The following is a 21493-nucleotide window of genomic DNA, read 5'->3' as shown; positions in this document are numbered from 1 at the left end:
TAGGTGAACCCAGTCAGTTGGATTTTAATCAATGCCAGATGCATTGAGTTGACAACCAAGAGTAAGCATCATATTATGGGAATGGGGTGGGGTGGGGTGGGAATGTATTTTGAAATATGCTGTTTGGGGTATTGACTTTGGTCCTTATAATGTTTACTTTATGTTGAATCTATGTTTTGCACACATGTGTATGTGTATCACATGCCTTGGGACTGGTGCAGAGAATCAAACTGAAGACCCGGAGAAGAGCAGCAGGTGCTCTTAACCACTTCAGCATCCCTCAAGGGAGCTAAATTACTTTCATTCTTTTCTTGTCAGGATTATTCCAGAGGTTTGTTCTCTGGTGCTCTCCCTCTCTCTCTCCCTCTCCCTCCCCATTTCTCTCCCCCTCCCTCCCCCTCTCCTCCTCCCTCTACTACTTCCCTTTTCTGAGCACTAGGTCAGCTCAAAGCCCTGGTCCTACCCAACTCTGGTGTGTTAACTGAGCCCCTATTTTGAGGCTGGGCCCCATAGGTGGAGGGAAGTTGGGAAGGTCTTGCCCTGTCACTCTGTCCTTACACACAGAAGCTCAGTGGCCCCTTGCAGGGATGAAGGACACCTGTGTTGTGGGCACACTCACCTTGAACTTTGGCCTATTACTCTCCAAGGAGTAAGCGCCAATGAGGTAAGCCAGTCTTCTGTGACTGTGGGAGGACCCTATGGGCAGAGGCTTATCCCTGGACATGGTGGTTGGAGGGAGGGAGATTCTGAGACCCACTGTCTAGAACAATTTCTGAGCAGAGACAAGCCTACAGTTCTTTGTGAGACAGAGATTCCTGTTCCCAATCTGGCCTCAAACTGGCTCTGTAGCCTTCAATATTTCTGGCCTCTCTTGAGTTCTGTCATGCTGGATAAGCACCACTGGTTTACACACACCTACCTGATTTATGGCCATGTTGGAGAAGCATTCTCATACCTGAGACCCAACTCCCAGGCTTTGAGCCCTGACCTCTGACCTCTGTCTTTTTTCTTCCACAGGGTGTAAACACATTCGACAGTTTGTAAGTATGGGACTTTGTCAACAATTGTCAATAAGGCAGGGGAATGGGTATGAGCTCAGATTCTGCCCTGGATAAGGGGACAGACACCTAATTCCTATCACTTTTGTTGAAAACATAGCCCCTCTCACCTTACCTAACCTCAGGATCTGCAGTCTGGAACTGCTGCTAATCCCCAACCTTTCACAGCTGGGGGAGGGGAGTCACATGGGCAATGTCCCACTGCTGCCTCCCATGGAAGATCAGCACCATGACCATTCTGCCTGAGGAACCATGGCATCCTGCCCTGATGAACTCTGACCTCAGGCCTCAAGTCCAGACCCAGATTCTTCCCAGTGAACCCAGAATGGAACTGTACCCCAAAACCACTAAGAGTGGCTTGCAACCTGAGGGTCTAAGAGTCTAAGGAAGCAAGGACCCTTTGGTTGGACCCTCTGATGCCAACAGTATCTTCCCATGTCTCTTCATCCTGACTAGAAGCTGCCCCAAAGAATTCACATGCTGTGACAATGAATGCTGCCCAGAAAGAAACTTCTGGGATCCTGCAAATGACCTCTTCAGGTAACCTGGGAGTCACCACCTCTGGGCATCATTTTCTGAAGGCTGGGTCCACCAGAGACAAGGTGGGAGTGGGTGATGGAGGGAGTTTGGCAAGGGAACATGTCCTAGTTACTCATGACAACCCCCTCCCCCTCCCTAGTGTCCTGTTCATCATCCTATTGGTCACGGTTGAGCTCTTGTTCATCTGTGGGGTAGTGGAGTGCTTCTGTCCCAATTGTGGAATAGAGCAGCATGACGACAGAACAGGGGATCAACAGACTACCTGAGAATCTCCATCCATTGCTCCCCTAGAGAGCATTTGGGTTACCTCCTTGGATCCCCCACCACGCTACAGTCAGGTGCATCTTTCTGTCCCAATACCTAATGTGCTTCATAGCCAGCTGTTGAACATGTTGTCATAATGGGTTGGGGAAGGGGGATAATGGATAGGCAGTGACTCTGCCAACCCTATTTGCCATTCTTTGGCTCCAGATTCTAAATAAAACAAGTATCCCTTTACCCCTGCAGGTTGTTCTGAATCCAGTTCCCACAGAACCACCTCCTCCGTACTGCCTCAGGCCTGAGGGCCCTGCTGGTCAGATGAGAAGGAATGCCTATGCAACCCTGTGAGCTCCCTCATACACAGACCTCTTAGAGCAAGTGAGGACCCTGGAATGACTGCTGATCCCATCATGTCTCTTGTGCTTTCGTTTATTGTTACTATACACCCCTGGCCCAACCCCTTCCATCATGAGAGCTAATCTGGGTCCAGAATCTCTGTCCCACACTCAAGGTGTTGACAATTGTCAGAATTGGCAGCACATGTAGGGGATGCAGAGAGATCATTGCTAGTGGACTGCCAACCTTGACTGGAGAGCTCCCTCCACCATCATACAGAATCACTTCTATGCCTGGAAGAGATTGAAGACTGAACAGCACAGACTCCGAGCCATCTTCCAACCATACCTGGGCAGAGAGGGCCTTGCTGTCCCTCTATAGCAATGTGAGAACCCAGGGACTGAGTGTCAGCAGCTGACTGCAGTGTAGGGATGGAGACAAGGTCAGAGGCTGAAGAAACACTTCCAGCTTCTTCCATTGGTGACTGACTGCACTGACACCTGCTGCGGGGACTGAGCATCCAAGATGTGATGAAGGCTTCGACCTTCAGCTTCCTGGGACTTGGGGGCACTAAAGAAATGAACAGGAAAGCTCCCACAATTCTATTCCAGTCCTGTGACCTGCTTTCCTGGGAGACCAGAACTTGACTAACCATGGGACTCTTAGGGAAATACAAGCCAGAAAACAGCCTCTTACGAGAAGGTAGGGGAGGGAGAAAGCCTGGATAAGCAGGCATGGTTAGACTCCTGTGGAGTGAGGCACACAACGATGCAGATGAGCATCTTCTGGTGCTCTGGACCAGAAAGGCTGTGAAACCCTGGTCCACATCCATTGACTTTGGGAACTTGTTCTGTAAGACAGGCACACATCCCCTAATGATGAAGAATCTGTCATGCCAACGTACATTGTGTCTGTCTTATTGGGAGAAAAAAAATTACATAGCAGGTTTGTAAAGTACATGCAATTGTTACATTTTTATAAATGTGTCTTTGTATGTTTCTTTGCCTGTCTATTAAGATCTGGAAGAGCCAGGTGCTGTGGTGTAGTTCCAAGTTAGTCAGAAATCTGAGGCAGGAGGATTACAGGTCTGAATCTAGCCAGAGTTACAATGAGTTAAGCCATAGTGAGAGGGTGTCTGAGAACATAGCTCAGTGGTAGAGAATTTGCCTAGCATGTGCAAGATCTGGAAGTAAGTCCCCAGCTGCTGCTCCAACAACTCTAGTACTGTATGACAGCTACTGGGAGCAGTGAGCCGGTGGCTAGCTTGAGAGGACTCTAAAGAAAAAAAAAAACTCTCCTGCAGGGCAGTGGTGGCTCACACCTGTAATCCCAGCACTCTGGGAGGCAGAGACAGGTGGATTTCTGAGTTCAAGGCCAGCCTGGTTTATAGAGTAAGTTCCAGGACAGCCAGGGCTACAGAGAGAAACCCTGTCTGGAAAAAACCAAATCCAAAAAAACCAAAAAAAAAAAAAAAAAAATTCTCCTACCTGGAGGTAGTGGCATATGCCTTTAATTCCCAGCACTCAGGAGCAGAGGCAGGCAGATCTCTGAGTTCAAGGCCATCCTGGTCTACAGATTGAGTTCCAAGACGGCCAGGGCTATACAGAAACCCTGTCCTGAAAAACAGAAAATCATGCCAGGCAGTGGTGGGACATGCCTTTAATCCCAGCATTTGGGAGGCAGACGCAGGAGGATTTATGAGTTTTAGGCCAGCCTGATCTACAAAGTGAGTTCCAAGACAGCCAGGTCTACACAGAGAAACCCTGTCTTGAAAAACAAACAAACAAAAAAAGATTAGACCTTTACAAGCCAAGAATGTATAGACTATCCCCTCCTCTGCTTGTTCTGTGTGATTTTCTTTTACTTTTTTCTTTTTCTTTCTTTCCTTTTTGTTTTTGTTATTTTCTTTTTTCAGAAGATTTATTTATTTACACTCTAGCTGTCTTCAGACACTCCAGATGAGGTCCTCAGATCTCATTATAGATGGTTGTGAGCCACCATGTGGTTGCTGGGATTGAACCCCTGACCATCAGGAGAGCAGTCAGTGCTCTTAACCACTGAGCCATCTCTCCAGGCCCCCATTTTGTTTTTCAAGACAAGGTTCTCTGTATGGCCCGAACTATCCTGGCACTCGACTCTGTAGACCAGGATCACTTGCTTCTGCTTCTTAATTGCAGTGATTAAGGGTGTGTCCCACCAGGCCCAGCTTGGACATACATTGCTGATTCCATTTTGAGAAGAGCTGGGAGGGAGGATGTAGCAATCTGCTTAAGCCCTGCAGCTTTTTGTGTGCAAAACTTGACAAAGCCTCAGTAACATCTGTAGGCAAGCCTACAAGGCATTAAAAAAAAAAAAGGTTGGTTGAGGGCCTGGCCATTGTGAGTGAGGCCATCCCTGGGCTGGTGGTCCTGGGTTCTATAAGAGAGCAATTTGAGCCTGGCATACTGGCACATGCCTTTAATATCAGGTCTGGGACAGAGGGAGGCTGGTGACTGTGTGAGTTTAAGGCCAGCCTCAAACAAATGGAATGTTCTAGGACAGCCAGAGAAACCCCCTCAGAAGACAAAGGGGGTAGAGAAAGTGTTAAGTTTCTCTGCCCCCCTGTCTGTCACCAACCCCAATGGCTCAGGGTCAGGTAGACTCTGGACTTTCACAGATATTCCAGTCTCTGCCTGTGAACTACAGTGAACTTGTGTCTACAGTGAACTTCCCCCTTCATCATACCTAGCAGAGGTCATGTGCTTTCTCTTTTATTTGTTTAATGCAGAGAGAGAGAGAGAGAGAGAGAGAGAGAGAGAGAGAGAGAGAGAGAGAGAGAGAATGAACAGTCCCTCATGACCTCTGCATCAGATGCTGCATCCACTTCACAACCTGTCTGATTTCCTGTCCTGATTCCTTCTGTTATAGATTATAACGTGGAGGAGATGTAAATCAAATAAACCTTTTTTGCTCCACTTGCCTTGGTCATGGTGTTTTGTCCTAGCAATAGTAATCCTAACCAGGACATCCTCCTAGCCTCCCACCTCCCATTGTGAGCACCATCTGCTGCTCTGGTCCAGGTGTGTCAGCCTCCATACTGGCCGTTCTCTAAGCCTTCCCGACCCCCGACATTCATGCCTTCAGACCCAACTTCCTGACTTCAGTGTAACTCCAACCTTCTCACATCAAATGTCTACCTGACTCTCCCTCCATCCTGCTCATCAAGGAAGAATCCAGACTCAGGGTGATTTGGGTTTTTCCCCAAGAACCAGCACTGTGTGAGTGGTCTCACTTTCAGACACACCAGAAGAGGGCATCAGATCCCATGACAGATGGTTGTGAGCCACCGTGTGGTTGTTGGGAATTAAACTCAGGACCTCTAAAGAGCAGTCAGGGCTCTTATGGGCTGAACCATTTCTACAGCCTGGCATTTCTAATTAATGTTTAGGTAAATAAAGCGTGTGAAGATTTGAGCATCTTAAAACCCTAGCCAAGTGTATCTCCTCCTATTTCATTTATTTATTTGTTTATTTATTTATTTATTTATTTGTTTATTTATTTATTTATTTATTTATTTCAACACCAAACAACGTTTGGGTCTTAAGGAAGTAAGCAAGCACAAGCTACAGGACAGATGGATTTGTAAGGCTTACCCTACAGAGTTTACCTAAGGCTTAAAGGAGTGAGTGTCCTGGATGGTCTTGAGAATATATATATATATATATATATATATATATATATATATATAAATACCAGGTATTATATATATATGAAAGTCTACCTGGTATTTATGGATGCTGATGTCACATACCTGTATAGGTGTTTTCCCTTTTTCTTAACCTTTATAGCACAACATGACAGAATTCCATACTCCCTAACTAGCTGGGAGTGATTTAGTGCCTTAGTGAGGCAGGTCTGTTTTGTAGCCCTGTTTGTCTTCACTCTGTACACCAGGCTGACGGTGAGCTCAGAAATCTGCCTGCCTCTGCCTCCCAAGTGTTGGGACTAAGGGAGTGCACCACCAACTGCCTGGCTTTTTCCTTTTTCTTTTCAATGTTTTTTAAAAAAAATATTTAAAATATTTATTTATTTCATTGCTGCTGTCTTCAGATACACCAGAAGAGGGTATAAGATCACCATTAGAGATGGTGGTGAGGTACCATGTGGTTGCTGGGAATTGAACTCAGGACCTTTAGAAGAGCAGTCAGTGCTCTTCACAGCTGAGCCATCTCTCCAGCCCAAAGATATATTTTTATTTTATGTCTGTGAGTACACTGTCAGTGTCTTCATACACACCGGAAGAGGGCATGGGATCACTGTACAGAAAGTTGTGAGCCACCATGTGGTGCTGGGAATTGAACTCAGGACCTCAGTAGCTGCTGAGTTCTACTGCTTCTGGAGATGGAACATGGCCTTCCTTATTCTATTTACAGCTCTTTGTTTCCCAACTTTCTGCCTAAACTTGGCTGTCCTGGAACTTGCTCTGCAGATCAACCCTGAACTCAGAGACCTGCATGCCTCTGTCTCCTGTAATTAAAGGCGTGTACCAGCATGCCTGAAATTAAGCTTTTCTTCACTTAGAACCTGCTTTGCTCAGGCAGGCCTTGAACTCATAGATCTGTGTGGCTTTGTCTCCTGGGATTAAAGGTGTGTACTCTATACCTGGACCTAAATTAAGCTGGGCAGGATCTCGCTCCCAAATCCCTTAATCTGCTCTCTCCAAGAGCATAGGATTCAGCTCCATTTCACTTCCTGATGCCCTGCTAATACTGGAACCATATATTTTATATTTTTCCTTTCTTAGCATGAATACTTAACCAGAGAACAAAGTTTCTGCTGGGCTTTTTGAGACTTCCTTTGTCAATGCAACTAATTTAAATCTCATCACCTTCACCTTAGGCAGACTCTTCAGACCAGGGCAAAAAGTCACCACATTCTTCACCACAATAATACAAAAGTAGTTTCTAAACTACATACTGAAATTTTTCACTGAAATGGCTTGGTCTAGTTTCTCACAATTGAAATCATTCTCACTAACAAAGTCTTCCACATTCCTACTAGGCTGGCCCATTAAGCGCTACATAAAACATTCTTTTGCTTTCCAAATCCAAAGTCCCAAAATCTACTTTCTTTCAAACAAAACCATGGTCAGGCCTATCACAGCAATACCCCAATTCTAGTACAAGTTTTTGTCTTAGTTAGGGTTTTACTGCTGCTAGCAGACACCATGTCCAAGACAACATCATTGCTTGTGTTGAATCAATTGTCACCATATTTTCAATTTTTATCTTAAAGGGTTTTTTTTTGTTTTTTGTTTTATATTTTTTTGTTTTTTTATATTGGGTGGTGCAGGCACACACCTTTAATCCCAGACTTTGGATGCAGATGGAGGTGGATCTCTTAAATTGAAGGTCACAGACTGACTTTCAGGACAACCAGAGTTACACTGAGAAACCCTGACTTGAAAAAATAAAACTGACCAGAGTGAGCAGAGATCCTGAATTCAAACTCCCAGAAACCAAATGAAGTCTCACAACCATCAGTTCAACTACAGTATTTTCATTTACATAAAATAAATAAAAAAAGAAAATCTAAAATGATAACAAAAGATATTTTAATTATATTTATTCATTTATTCTCTCTCTGTCTCTCTCTTCCTCCTCCCCCCATGTGTGTGTATGTGTGTGTGTGTGTGTGTGTGTGTGTGTGTGTGTGTGTGTTTGCAGGCAAGTGCATGGAGTTGACTTTCTCCTTCTACTACATGGGTCCCAGAGATCAAATTAAGGTTTTCATAGCTGTATGTGGTGGCACAGGCCTTTTATCACTGAATTCAGGATGCAGAGGTAGGGGGATCTCTGTGAGCGGGTGGATAATCTGGTCTACAGAATGAGTGCCAGGAAAGCCAGGCTATATACAGAGACCATGTGTCAGAAAACAATTCCAACAAAGAAAACAAAGCAAAATTCTGGTTTTCATGATTGTTGGTAAGCACATTCACACAGCCAATCACCTGGCTGGCCTACTGGTTTGTTTTGTTTGAAATGTATTTGTTTCCTTTTTATGTGTCTGAGTATTTATGGAATAGATGTATGTGCACCCTATGCATGCCTTGTGTCTTCAGAGTTCAGAAGCCGGCAGCATCTAGAACTGGAGTTTCAGGTGCCTTTGATCCACCTTGTATACAGATGCTGGAAACAGAATCCAGGGCCAAGGACATCTGCTCTCCAACTCTGAGTCATCTTTCCAGACTGTTCCCCCTCCCAACTCACACAGGGTTTCTTTGTGTAGTCTTGGCTGAACTTGCTCTGTAGACCAGGCTAGCCTCAGTAAACCACCTGGCTCTTGTCTCTGGAATGCTGGGATTTAAAGGCTTGTGCTACCAACAGCTGGATTTTTTTTTTTTAATTCAATCCTGGCTGGCCAGGATCTTGCTAATTATATCCTACTAACTTTGAACTCACAGAGATTTGCCTTCTTATCCTTGGTGGGATTAAAGGTTGGGCAACCACACCCTACTCTAACCATTATTTAAGCACAGCACAGCAGAGGGACATATAGAGAGTTCTGCTCCATCCAACCTACAACGTTGGCAAATCAATCTCTTCTAAACTCCCAATTCCCAATTCCTCAAACTCAAGCAAGGCCAGATTTTCTCCACTTCCCTTTTCTGAGCTCTAGGTCAGCTCAAAGCCCTGGTCCTGCCCAGCTCTGGTGTGTTAACTCAGTCCCCATCTTGAGGCTGGGCCCCTTAGGTGAAGGGAAGTTGGGAAGGTCTTGCCCTGTCACTCTGTCCTTCCACACAGAAGCTCAGTGGCCCCCTTGCAGGGATGAAGGTCTCCTGTGTTGTGGGCACACTCACCTTGATCTTTGGCCTACTTTCTACTCTCCAAGGAGTAAGTACCAATGAGGTAAGCCAGTCTTCTGTGACTTTGGGAGGACCCTATGGGGTAGTGGCTTCCCTGGACATGGTGGTTCAAGGTAGGGAAAGTTTGAGACCCACTGTCTGGAACAATTTCTGAGCAGAGACTAGCCTACAGTTCTTTGTGAGACAGAATTTCTTGCTCCCAATCTGGCCTCAAACTGTCTCTGTAGCCTTGAATAGCTCTGTGTTCTGTTGAGTTCTGTCATGATGGACAAGCACCACTAGTTTACACACACCTACATGATTTATCTCTATGTTGGAGAAGCATTCTTATACCTGAGACCCAACTCCCAGACTTTGAGCACTGACCTCTGCCTTTTTTTTTCCTTCCACAGCATGTAAACACATGTGACAGCTTGTAAGTATGGGACTTTGTCTAGAATTGTCAGTAAAAGGAAAGCAGGGTGGGGGTGGGGGAACCTGCCTGTGCTCAGATTCGGCCCTGGATAAGGGGTCTGACACCTAATTCCTATCACTTTTGCTGAAACCATAGCCTCTTTCAGCTTACCCAACCTCAGGATCTGCAGTCTGGAACTGCTGCTAATCCCCAACCTTTCACATCTGGGGGAGGGGGAGTCACATGGGCAATGTCCCACTGCTGCCTCCCATGGAAGATCAGCACCATGACCATTCTGCCTGAGGAACAATGGCATCCTGCCCTGATGAACTCTGACCTCAGGCCTCAATCCAGACCCCAATTCCTCCCAGTGAACCCAGGCTGAAACTGTACTCCCATTAAGGGTGGTTTGCAACCTGAGGGTCTAAGAGTCTAAGGAAGCAAGGACCCTTTGGTTGGACCCTCTGATGCCAACAGTATCTTCCCATGTCTCTTCATCCTGACTAGAAGCTGCCCCAAAGGATTCACATGCTGTGACAACGAATGCTGCCCAGAAAGAAATGTCTGGGATCCTGTCAATTACCCCTTCAGGTAAGCCGGGCGTCATCACTTCTGGGCATCATTCACTGAGGGCTGGGTCCACCAGAGACAAGGTGGAAGTGGGTGATGGAGGGGGTTTGGCAAGGGAGTATGGCCTAGGTACTCATGACAATACCTTCTCCCTCCCTAGGTTCATGTTCATCATCTTATTGATTATGGTTGCCCTCTTGTGCATCTGTGGGCTACTACTGGAGTGCTTCTGTCCCAATTGTAGAATAGAACAGCATGACATCAGAACAGGGGATCATCAGGCCACCACAGAACCACCCTTCACTGCTCCCCTAGAAAGCATTTGTGTCAGCTCCTTGGATCGCCCCCCAGGCTACAGTCAGGTGCGTCTTTCTGTCCTAATACCTAATGTGTTTCATGGCCAGCTGTTGACCATGTTGTCATACTGGGTTGGGGAAGGGGGATAATGAATAGGCAGTAGCTCTGCCAACCCTATTTGCCATTCTTTGCCTCCAGACTCTAAATAAAACAAGTGTCCCTTTTCTCCTGCAGGTTGTTCTGAATCCAACTCCCACAGAACCACCTCCTCCCTACAGCCTCAGGCCTGAGAGCCCTGCTGGTCAGATGAGAGGGAATGCCTATGCAACCCTGTGAGCTCTCTCACACACAGACCTCTTGGATCAAGCCCAGGGATCTTGGAATGACTGCTGGGCCCCATCATGTGTCTTGTACTTTGATTTAATTTATTGTTTTTATACACCGCTGCCCACTCCCCTTTTGTCTTGAGAGCTAAGCTGGGTCTAGAATCTCTGTCCCACACTCAAAAGGTTGTTGACAGCTTTAAGAATTGGAAGTGCCTGTAGTGGATGCAGAGAGATCATTGCTAGTGGACTGCCAACCTTGACCTGACAGCTCACCCCGCCATCCTACAGAAGCACTTCTGTGCCTGGAAGAGATTGAAGACTGAACAGCACAGACTCTGAGCCATCTTCCAACCACACCTGGGCAGAGAGGGCCTCGCTTTCCCTCCCCCTCCCTAGGTTCCTGTTCATCATATTATTTATCATGTTTGCCCTCTTGTTCATCTATGGGCTACTACTGGAGTGCTTCTGTCCCAATTGTAGAAGAGATCAGCATGACATCAGAACAGGGGATCATCAGAAAACCACAGAACCACCCTTCACTGCTCCCCTAGAGAGCATTTGTGTCAGCTCCTTGGATCCTCCACCACGCTACAGTCAGGTGCATCTTTCTGTCCCAATACCTAATATGTTTCATGGCCAGCTGTTGACCATGTTGTCATACTGGGTTGGGGAAGGGGGATAATGAATAGGCAGTGGTTCTGCCAACCCTATTTGCTATTCTTTGCCTCTAGACTCTAAATAAAACAAGTATCCCTTTTCTCCTGCAGGTTGTTCTGAATCCAACTCCCATAGAACCACCTCCTCCCTACAACCTCATGCCTGAGGGCCCTGCTGGTCAGATGAGAGGGAATGCCTATGCAAGCCTGTGAGCTCCCTCACACAGAGACCTCTTGGATCAAGCCCAGGACCCTGGAATGACTGCTGATCCCATCATGTCTCTTGTACTTTGATTTAATTTAATTTATTATTTTTTTTATACACCACGGCCCCCTCCCCTTCTGTATTGAGATCTAAGCTGGGCCCAGAATCTCTGTCCCACATTCAAGGTTGTTGACAGCTTTAAGAATTGGCAGTGGCTGTAGTTGTTGCAGAGAGATCATTGCTAGTAGACTGCCAACCTTGACTGGACAGCTCACCCTGCCATCCTACAGAAGCACTTCCGTGCCTGGAAGAGATTGAAGACTGAACAGCACAGACTCTGAGCCATCTTCCAACCATACCTGGGCAGAGAGGGCCTCGCTGTCCCTCTATAGCAATGTGAGAACCCAGGGACTGAGTGTCAGAAGCTGGCTGCAGAGTGGGGATACAGAAAAGTTCAGAGGCTAAGGAAACACTTCTGACTTCTTCCATTGGTGACTGACTGCACTGACACCTGCTGGGAGGACTGAGCATCCAAGGTGTGATGAAGGCTTAGACCTTCAGCTTCTTGGGACTTGGGGCACTAAAGAAATGAACTGGAAAACTCCCAAGATTTCCTATTCCAGTCCTGGGACCTGCTTTCCTGGGAGATCAGAACTCGACTAAGTATGGAACTCTCAGGGAGATACAAGTGAGAAACAGGCTTCTGGGAGAAGGTAGGGTGGGGAGAAAGCCTGGAGAAGCAGGCATGGTTAGACTCCTATGCAGTGAGGCCAAGGAACACTTCCTTCCACTCCTCTCCTGGAATCCCCTGGAGGAAGAGGGGAGGCAGACCCCACCTTGCTCCTCCTCCTGCTGAGCCTGGGTTCCAGGTACTAGAGCTCAGACTCCTGAAGAGAAGATTTTGTCCTGTGGCTGAGGGACTGAGGACAGCCTGGAGTTTGCACTGTCTTGCGGGGTCGATGAGTAAAGGCAGTTTTGGTGCCCATGCTTTTGCACCTTACCCCTGTCTTTACTGTGTGTGCTGCAGAGGGCTGAAGGCTGAGGTCCCCGTTTCTTTTCAGACAGACCACACTACCAAAGCTTATGGCTTAGGTATGCAGGCAGGGCAGGTGTGTCTGTCTTGGACTCTCTCAGTAAACCAGGCTGGCTTCAAATTCAGGATCCCCAATAATATTCATCCCTGAGCCACCACAGAAGATAGCAGGGTGGGGGTTCCAGCTATATTCGGGCTCTAAGAACTGGGCTTTTCCCTGTAGGATGAGGTCACCTCAGCCTGTTTGTTACCTGTGTGATAATAAAAATGATATACAGGATATTGAAGATGGTATACGGTTTTCCATTCAGTAGTATGGCCTGGAGAGAGTTGCTTTCTGCAGTTCAGTGGCTGAAACGTTTTATTTTCTTTAAAATGTATGTCATTGTTTTGTTAGGGTGTCAGATTCCCTGGAACTGGTGTTCTAGATGACTATGACCTGGCATGTGGGTATTTGGTATTGAACCCCAGTTCTGCAGAGCTGCCTGTATTCTAACCATTGAGACATCTCTCCAGGCCCCTGAATGCATCTATTCCCACTCATTATAGTTCCTACTGTGGGTGAGAGTGAAGAGATGTTAGGTTTTCAGAGGTGGCCTAGCACTGTCCATTCCACCAATATTTGCAAAGCCACTACTCTACTGTTCTGTCCTGGATGTCCAGGATGATACCAGGTGCAATGCCACTTCTAAGGATAAATCTGCAGAGAGGCCCACACCAAAGCTCACAAAGATGCAGATGCACACCTCTGGCACACTGGACTGGGGGTGTGTGAAACACTGGTCCACATCCATTGACTTGTGGGAGCTAGTTCTGTTAGACATGCATCCACGCTGAACCCCCATGCCCTCAGGATGAAGGATCTATCATGCCAACATGCACTGTGTCTGTCTTATTGGGAGAAAAGATAAGTTCATAGAAGCTTTGTAAAATAAACTTAATCATTACATTTTTATAACTGGGTGTTTGTGTGTTTCTCTCCATGTGTATTAAGATCTAGAAGAGCCAGGTGCTATGGTGAAGTTCCAGGTTAGTCAGGAATTTGAGGCAGGGGGATTACAGATCTGAGTCTAGCCTGAGTTACAATGAGTTGAAATCATGGTTGTGAGGGTGACTGAGAATTTAGCTCAGTGGGAGAGAATTTGCCTAGCATGTGCAAGACCTGGAGTTAATTCCCCAGCTGCTGCTCCCACAACTCTAGTACTGTATGAGATCCTCTGGGAGCAGTAAGGAGGGGATGGACTGAGAGGATTTAAAAAAAAAGCAAAACTCTCCTCAAGACAGGGCTTCTCTATGTAGCCCTGGCTGTCCCTGACTCTGTAGTCCAGGATGGTTTCAAACACAGTGATCCACCTGCCTGTGACTCCCAATTGCTGAGATTAAAGGTGTGCACCACCACTGCCCAGTTTAAGATTTTATTTTTACTCTATATTAGTGTTTTGCCTGCATGTGTATCTGGGTACCAATGTGCATGCAGGACCCTAGGAGGCTGGAGTGGGCTTCAGATCCACGGGAACTTGGACTCCAGACAGTTAAGAGCCACTTTGTGGGTGCTGAGAGTTGATCCTGGGTCCTGTGAAAGAGTGGCCAATGTTCTAGATGCTAAACCTGTTGGTATTCTGTCTAAGCTCCACCCCACACCTACTTGGCAGTTGCCAGGTATGCCCCGCCCCATAGATCTGGCTCACTATAAAAGGGGCTACTTGCCCCTCCTCTCCCTCTTTGCTCTCTCTCTGCTCTCCCACACACTCTCACCTCTCTGCCCCTTAGGCTCTCCTCCCCCCTCTCTCCACGTGGTCATGGCCGGCCTCCACTCCACTTCTCTACTCTCTACTCTCTACCTTTCTCTACCACTAACTCCCATCCTCTACCCTGAAAAACTCTATTCTATACCATGCCTGTGTGTGTGTGGTCCCTCAGGGAGAAGAATTCCCTGGACAAGGGCCTGCCTGGGCACCCCCTTCCCCCATACCGCTGTGCCATACTCCCTTAACCCCCAATCCTCTCTTTTTAAGCCCCTTTATGCAGATGTGGTTTTATGAAGGGCTGGGGATGAAGCTCAGTGCTAGGGTGTCTGACATGTTCAAGGCTCCGGCTTCAAACATTAGCACTGGAAAAAACGTACTGAGTGAAATTTGATCAATGAGGACTGGTACACTTTTCAGCCCTGTTATGAGGATAGACAAGTGAGACTGACGGGTGGCACATGTGGCATGGGTACCATCCTGAGAAAAGCAGTGTTGACGGAAAGGCCTGGGTATCTATGGACATAGGAGCAAGACTTTTGCCTCCTGAGACTCCTGATGAGTGTGTGTGTAGAGCCCATGAGAAGCGGAGCTGCAGCCTGCTAAGCTGGGCTGGATGAGCTGTTGGCCTCTGACTGAGAAGTCATCCTTTGTGGAGAGTGAGCGACTCACACTCAGGAGTGAAAGATGAAAGACAGTGGGGGAAGGAAGGAAGGAAGGAAGGAAGGAAGGAGGAAGTGAGGGGAGGGGAGTGGTGCTGAATGAGATCTGACTCCAGGGTTTGTGCAGACACTCGCAGCTTGGTCGGCACCTAGGAGCAGCTCTTTGAGCTGGGACCTGGATCTTCTTAATAAGAGTTCCCCAAGGATGTCGGGGAGACATGGAAGGAGAGCTAAGGGAGCACAGGGACAGAGGGAGGAGGAGCAGCAGAAGCTGGATGAGGGGTGTCTTAGTCAGGGTTTCTATTCCTGTACAAACATCATGACCAAGAAGCAAGTTGGGGAAGAAAGGGTTTATTCAGACACACCAGAAGGGGGCATCAGATCTTGTTACAGATGGTTGTAAGCCACCATGTGGTTGCTGGGATTTGAACTCAGGACCTTAGGAAGAGCAGTCCGTGCTCTTAACCGCTGAGCCATCTCCAGCCCCCACCAAGGCAGCTCTTAATAAGACATTTAATTGGGGGCTGGCTTATAGGTTCAGAGGTTCAGTCCAGTGTCATCAAGACAGGAACATGGTAGTATCTAAGCAGGCATGATACAGGAGAAGCTGAGAGCTCTAATCCTCATCTGAAGACCACTAGGAGAATACTGGCTTTCAGGCAGCTACAATGACGGTCTCAAAGCCCATATCCACAGTGTCTAACTTCCAAAGACTCCATATTTTATAGCAGTATCAACAATGTTAAAAGTCTTAAGTACAAAGTCTCTTCTGAGATCCATCCAATCACTTACCTGTAATTCTGGAATCAAGACAGGAAACCAGCTGGGCCAACTTGAAACTCTGCAACTCCATGTGTGTCTGATGTAGAAGAAATCTTCAGATCTCCATCTCCTTTTTCATCTTTGTTAACTGTAACAAGTTTTTTTTCCTGGGCTGGTTCCACTTCCTATTAGCAGCTTTTTCTCAGCAGATATCCCATGGTTCTGGCATCTCGAAAATCTTGGGGTCTCCAAGGCAGATTCAGCATTACAGCTTCTCATTCCAATGTCTGGGATCCACACATGATCTTGTGTGCTCCACCAAAGGTCTGCTATCACTTCTCTAAGCCCCAATACTTTTTATGATCCCTGGGTCATCAAGTACAACTGAGGCTGCACCATCACAAATGGCCTTCCAAGGCCTTCCACAGTGCCAAGCCTCAACTGCACTTCACGACCCCTTCATTTCTTCAAAACCAGCATCACCTGGATGAAACTTGCACATTATCAAGTACAGCTGCAACATGAGGTACAACTTTGGCTATCTCTGAAACACAGCTTGTGTTCTCAGATAACACTTTGCCTCACCTTAGTGAGGCAGGTCTGTTTATTTAGTTTTTTTTAAGGATTTTTATTTTGTTTTTATTGTATTCTTTTGTTTTGTTTTTTTTTTTTCCAAGACAGGATTGTTCAGTGTAGCCCTGTTTGACTTCACTCTGTAGTAGACCAAACTGGCTTCGAAATCAGAAATGTGTCTGACACTGCCTCCCAAGTGTTGGGATTAAGGTTGTATACCACTACTGCCTGGCTTTTTCTTTTTTCTTTTCAATTTTTAAAATTTTTTGAAAAATATTTATTTATTTCATTGTTGCTGTGTTCAGACACACCAGAAGAGGGCATAAGATCCCCATTAGAGATGGTTGTGAGCCACCATGTGGTTGCTGGGAATTGAACTCAGGACCTCTGGAAGAGCTCAGTGCTCTGAACAGCTGAGCCATCTCTCCAGCCCAAAGATATATTTTTATTTTATGTCTGTAAATACACTGTCAGTGTCTTCATACACACCGGAAGAGGGCCTGGGATCACTGTACAGAAAGTTGTGAGCCACTATGTGGGTGCTGGGAATTGAACTCAGGACCTCAGTAGCTGCTGAGTTCTATTGCTTCTGGAGATGGAACATGGCCCTCCTTATTCTATTTCCAACTCCCTGTTTCCCAACTTTCTGCCTAAACTTGGCTATCCAGGAACTTGCTCTGTAGATTGACCTTGAACTCAGAGACCTGCATGCCTTTGTCTTCTGTAATGCTGGGATTAAAGGCGTGTACCAGCATGCCTGGATTTAAGCTTTTCTTCACCTAGAACCTGCTTTGTCCCAGGCAGGCCTTGAACTCATAGATCTGTTTGGCTTTGTCTCCTGGGATTGAAGGTGTGTATCGCTATACCTGGACCTAAATTAAGCTGGGTAGGATCTCATTCCCAAATCCCTTAATCTGCTTTCTCCAAGAGCATAGGATTCAGCTCCATTTCAATGCCTGGTGCCCTGTTAACACTTGATCCATATATTTTCTATTTTTCCTTTCTTAGTATGGAGACTTAACCAGAGAACAAAGTTTCTGCTGGGCTTTTTGAGACTTCCTTTGTCAATGCAATTAATCTAAGTCTCTTCACCTTAACCTTAGGCAGACTCTTCAGATCTTAGTCTTGGCTGACCTGGAACTTGCTCTGTAGACCAGGCTAGCCTCAGTAACCCACCTGTCTCTTGTCTCTGGAATGCTGGGATGTAAAGGCTTGTGCTACCAACACCTGGCTTTTTTTTTTTTTTTTAATTCAATCCTAGCTGCTCCAGATCTCACTATTTAAATCATATTAGCTTTGAACTCACAGAGATTTGCCTTCTTATCCTTGGTGGGATTAAAGGTTGGGCAACCACGCCCTGTTCTAAGCACTATTTAAGCACAGCACAGCAGAGGGACATCCACAGCGCTCTGCTCCATCCAACTTACAAAGTTGGCAAATCAATCTCTTCTAAACTCCCAGTTCCTAATTCCTCAAACTCAAGCAAGGCCAGGTCTTCTCTACTTCCCTTTTCTGAGCTCTAGATCAGTTCAATACCCTGGTCCTGCCCAGCTCTGTTGTGTTAACTGAGTCCCTATTTTGAGGCTGGGTCCCATAGGTGGAGGGAAGTTGGGAAAGTCTTGCCCTGTCACTCTGTCCTTACACACAGAAGCTCAGCAGCCCCCTTGCAGGGATGAAGGACTCCTGTGTTCTGGGCACACTCACCTTGATCTTTGGCCTGCTTTCCAGTCTCCAAGGAGCAACCACCAATGAGGTAAGCCAGTCTTCTGTGACTTTGGGAGGACCCTATGGGGCAGAGGCTTATCCCTGGACATGGCTGTTGGAGGGAGGGAGAGTCTGAGACCCACTGTCTGGAACAATTTCTGAGCAGAGACTAGCCTACAGTTCTTTGTGAGACAGAGATTCCTGTTCCCAATCTGGCCTCAAACTCTCTCTGTAGCCTTGAATAGTTCTGTATTCTCTTGAGTTCTGTCATGCTGGATAAGCACCACTGGTTTACATACACCTACCTGATTTATCTCCATGTTGGAAAAGCATTCTTACAACTGAGACCCAACACCCAGGCTTTGAGCACTGACCTCTGTCTTTTTTCTTCCACAGGGTGTAAACACATGTGACAGCTTGTAAGTATGGGACTTTGTCTATAATTATCAGTAAAAGGAAGGTGGGGTGGCAGTGAGGGAACCTGTGTGTGCTCAGATTCTGCCCTGGATAAGGGGACAGACACCTAATTCCTATCACTTTTGCTGAAACCATAGCCCCTCTCAGCTTACCCAACCTCAGGATCTGCAATCTGGAACTGCTGCTAATCCCCAACCTTTCACAGCTGGGGGAGGGGGAGTCGCATGGGCAATGTCCCACTGCTGCCTCCCATGGAATATCAGCACCATGACCATTCTGCCTGAGGCACAATGGCATCCTGCCCTGATGAACTCTGAACTCAGGCCTCAAGTCCAGACCCTGATTCCTCTCAGTGAACCCAGGATGGAACTGTACCCCAAAACCACTAAGAGTGGCTTACAACATAAGGGTCTAAGAGTCTAAGGAAACAAGGATCCTTTGGTTGGACCCTCTGATGCCATCAGTATCTCCCCATGCCTCTTTGTTCTGACTAGAAGCTGCCCCAAAGGATTCACATGCTGTGACAATGAATGCTGCCCAGAAAGAAAGGTCGGGGATCCTGCAAATAACCCCTTCAGGTAAGCTGGGGCTCACTACCTCTGGGCATCATTTTCTGAGGGCTGGGTCCACCAGAGACGAGGTGGGGGTGGTTGATGGAGGGGGTTTGGCAAGGGAGCATAGTCTACGTACTCATGACATCACCATCCCCCTCCCTAGGGTCCTGTTCATCGTCTTATTGGTCATCATCGAGCTCTTGTACATCTGTGTGCTAGTGGAGTGCTTCTGTCTCCACTATAGAAGCGAGCAGCATGATGTCAGAACAGGGGATCCACAGACTACCCGAGAACCGCCCTCCATTGCTCCCCTAGAGAGCATTTGTGTCAGCTCCTTGGATCCCCCATCACCTTACAGTCAGGTGTGTTTTTCTGTCCCAATGCCTAATGTGTGTCATAGTCATTGTTTGCCCAGACTCTAAATAAAACAAGTATCCCTTTTCTTCAGCAGGTTGTTCTAAATCCAAGTCCCACAGAACCACATCCTCTCTACAGCCTCATGCCTGAGGGCCCTGCTGTCAGATGAGAGGGAATGCCTATGCAACCCTGTGAGCTCCCTCACACAGAGACCTCTTGGAACAAGCCCAGGACCTTGGAATGACTGCTGATCCCATCATGTCTCTTGTACTTTGATTTATTTTATGTTTTTTATACAATGCTGCCCCCTCCCCTTCTGTCATGAGAGCTAATCTGGGTGCAGAATCTCTGTCCCACACTCAAGGTTGTTGACAGTTGTCAGAATTGGCAGTACATGTAGTGGATGCAGAGAGATCATTGCTAGTGGACTGCCAGCCTTGACTGGACAGCTCTGTCTGCCATCCTAGAGAAGCACTTCTGTGCCTGGAAGAGATTGAAGACTGAACAGCACAGTCTCTGAGCCATCTTCCAACCATACCTGGGCAGAGAGGGCCATGCTGTACCTCTATAGCAATATGAAAACCTAGGGACTGAGTGTCAGAAGCTGGCTGCAGTGTAGTGATGGAGACAAGGTCAGAGGCTGAGGAAACACTTCCAGCTTCTTCCATTGGTGACTGACTGCACTGACACCTGCTGGGAGGACTGAGCATCCAAGGTGTGATGAAGGCTTAGACCTTCAGCTTCCTGGGATTTGGGAGCAATAAAAAATGGACTGGAAAAGTCCCAAGATTTCCTAATCCAGTCCTGGGACCTGCTTTCCTGGGAGACAACTAAGTATGGAACTCTCAGGGAGATACAAGTGAGAACCAGGCTTCTGGGAGAAGGTAGGGTGGGGAGAAAGCCTGGAGAAGCAGGCATGGTTAGACTCCTGTCCAGTGAGGCCAAGGAGCACTTCCTTCCACATTCCTCTCCTGGAATCCCCTGGAGGGAGAGGGGAGGCAGACCCCACCTTGCTCCTCCTGCTGAGCCTGGGTTCCAGGCACTAGAGCTCAGACTCCTAAAGAGAAGGTTTTGTCCTGTGGCTGAGAGACTGAGGACAGCCTGGAGTGTGGACTGTATTGAGGGGTCGATGAGTAAAGACAGTTTTGGTGCCCATGCTTTTGCACCTTACCCCTGTCTTTACTGTGTGTACTGCAGAGGGCTGAAGGCCCATGTTTCTCTTCAGACAGATCACACTATCATAGCTCACAGCTTAGGTGTGCAGGCAAGTCAGGTGTGTCTCTCTTGGACACTCAGTAAACCAGGCTGGCTTCAAATTCAGGATCCCCAATATTACTTATCTCTGAGCCACCACAGAAAATGGCAGGAAGGGGGTTCCAGCTAGATTCAGGCTCTGAGAACTGGGCTTTTCAGTGTAGGAGGAGGTCACCTCAGTCTCCTTATTACCTATGTGATATTGAAGATGGTATACCGGATATTGAAGATGGTATACCGGATATTGAAGATGATATACAGGATATTGAAGATGGTATATGGCTTTCCATTCGGTGGTATGGCCTGGAGAGAGTTGCTTTCTGCAGTTCAGTGGCTGTAAAATTTTATTATCTTTAAATTGTGTCTCACTGTTTTGTTAGGGTGTCAGATCCCCTGGAACTGGTGTTCTAGATGACTATGTCCTGGCTTGTGGGTATTGGGTATTGAACCCCCATTTCTGCAGAGCTGCCTGTATTCTAACCATTGAGACATCTCTTCAGGCCCCTGAATGCATCTATTCCCACTCATTATAGTCTCTACTGTGGGTGAGAGTGAAGAGATGTTAGGTTTTCAGAGGTGACCTAGCACTGTCCATTCCACCAATATTTGCAAAGCCACTGCCCTAGTGTTCCTGTCCTGGATGTCCAGGATGAGACCAGGTGCGATGCCACTTCTAAGGATAAATCTGCAGAGAGGCCCACACCAAAGCTCACAAAGATGCAGATGCGCACCTTCTGGTGCTCTGGACCGGGTGGGGTGTGAAACATTGGTGACATCCATGGACCTGTGGGAGCTAGTTCTGTTAGACATGCATCCACGCTGAACCCCCATGCCCTCAGGATGAAGGATCTGTCATGCCAACCTGTACTGTGTCTGTCTTAGTGGGAGAAAAGATAAGTTCATAGAAGCTTTGTAAAATAAACTTAAATATTTCATTTTTATAAG

General features: G+C 47.0%; 2 protein-coding genes and 1 pseudogene across 2 annotated transcripts; all 3 read left to right on the top strand.

Annotated features, from left to right (window-relative positions):
- The first annotated feature begins 587 nt into the window (after positions 1-587).
- LOC127694357 (transmembrane protein 92-like) lies at positions 588-2207 on the top strand (annotated as a pseudogene).
- A 6794-nt stretch (positions 2208-9001) lies between these two features.
- On the top strand, positions 9002-10636 carry LOC127695564 (transmembrane protein 92-like). The gene is made up of 5 exons (XM_052197808.1): positions 9002-9082; positions 9432-9454; positions 9941-10024; positions 10164-10365; positions 10535-10636. Exons 1-5 carry the CDS (start codon positions 9002-9004, stop codon positions 10634-10636), a joined length of 492 nt encoding a protein of 163 aa, XP_052053768.1.
- Positions 10637-17934: 7298 nt separating this feature from the next.
- Positions 17935-21310, top strand: LOC127694356 (transmembrane protein 92-like). Its single transcript, XM_052195919.1, has 5 exons — positions 17935-18015; positions 18363-18385; positions 18878-18961; positions 19101-19326; positions 21197-21310. Exons 1-5 carry the CDS (start codon positions 17935-17937, stop codon positions 21308-21310), a joined length of 528 nt encoding a protein of 175 aa, XP_052051879.1.
- The last annotated feature ends 183 nt before the right edge of the window (positions 21311-21493 follow it).

Source organism: Apodemus sylvaticus, chromosome 10, assembly GCF_947179515.1.
Source record: "Apodemus sylvaticus chromosome 10, mApoSyl1.1, whole genome shotgun sequence".
NCBI classification, from domain to species: Eukaryota; Metazoa; Chordata; class Mammalia; order Rodentia; family Muridae; genus Apodemus; species Apodemus sylvaticus.
This window is presented reverse-complemented; position numbering and strand designations above follow the sequence as displayed.

Bases quoted from the DNA above. Each gene is read 5' to 3' on its own strand.
- LOC127695564 (XM_052197808.1), top strand. From the start codon at position 9,002: ATGAAGGTCTCCTGTGTTGTGGGCACACTCACCTTGATCTTTGGCCTA. The intron at 9,455-9,940 runs GTAAGTATGGGA...CATCCTGACTAG, and splicing joins GTAAACACATGTGACAGCTT to AAGCTGCCCCAAAGGATTCA. The intron at 10,366-10,534 runs GTGCGTCTTTCT...TTTCTCCTGCAG, and splicing joins GCCCCCCAGGCTACAGTCAG to GTTGTTCTGAATCCAACTCC.
- LOC127694356 (XM_052195919.1), top strand. From the start codon at position 17,935: ATGAAGGACTCCTGTGTTCTGGGCACACTCACCTTGATCTTTGGCCTG. The intron at 18,962-19,100 runs GTAAGCTGGGGC...CCCCCTCCCTAG, and splicing joins CCTGCAAATAACCCCTTCAG to GGTCCTGTTCATCGTCTTAT. The intron at 19,327-21,196 runs GTGTGTCATAGT...CTGGATGTCCAG, and splicing joins TTTCTGTCCCAATGCCTAAT to GATGAGACCAGGTGCGATGC.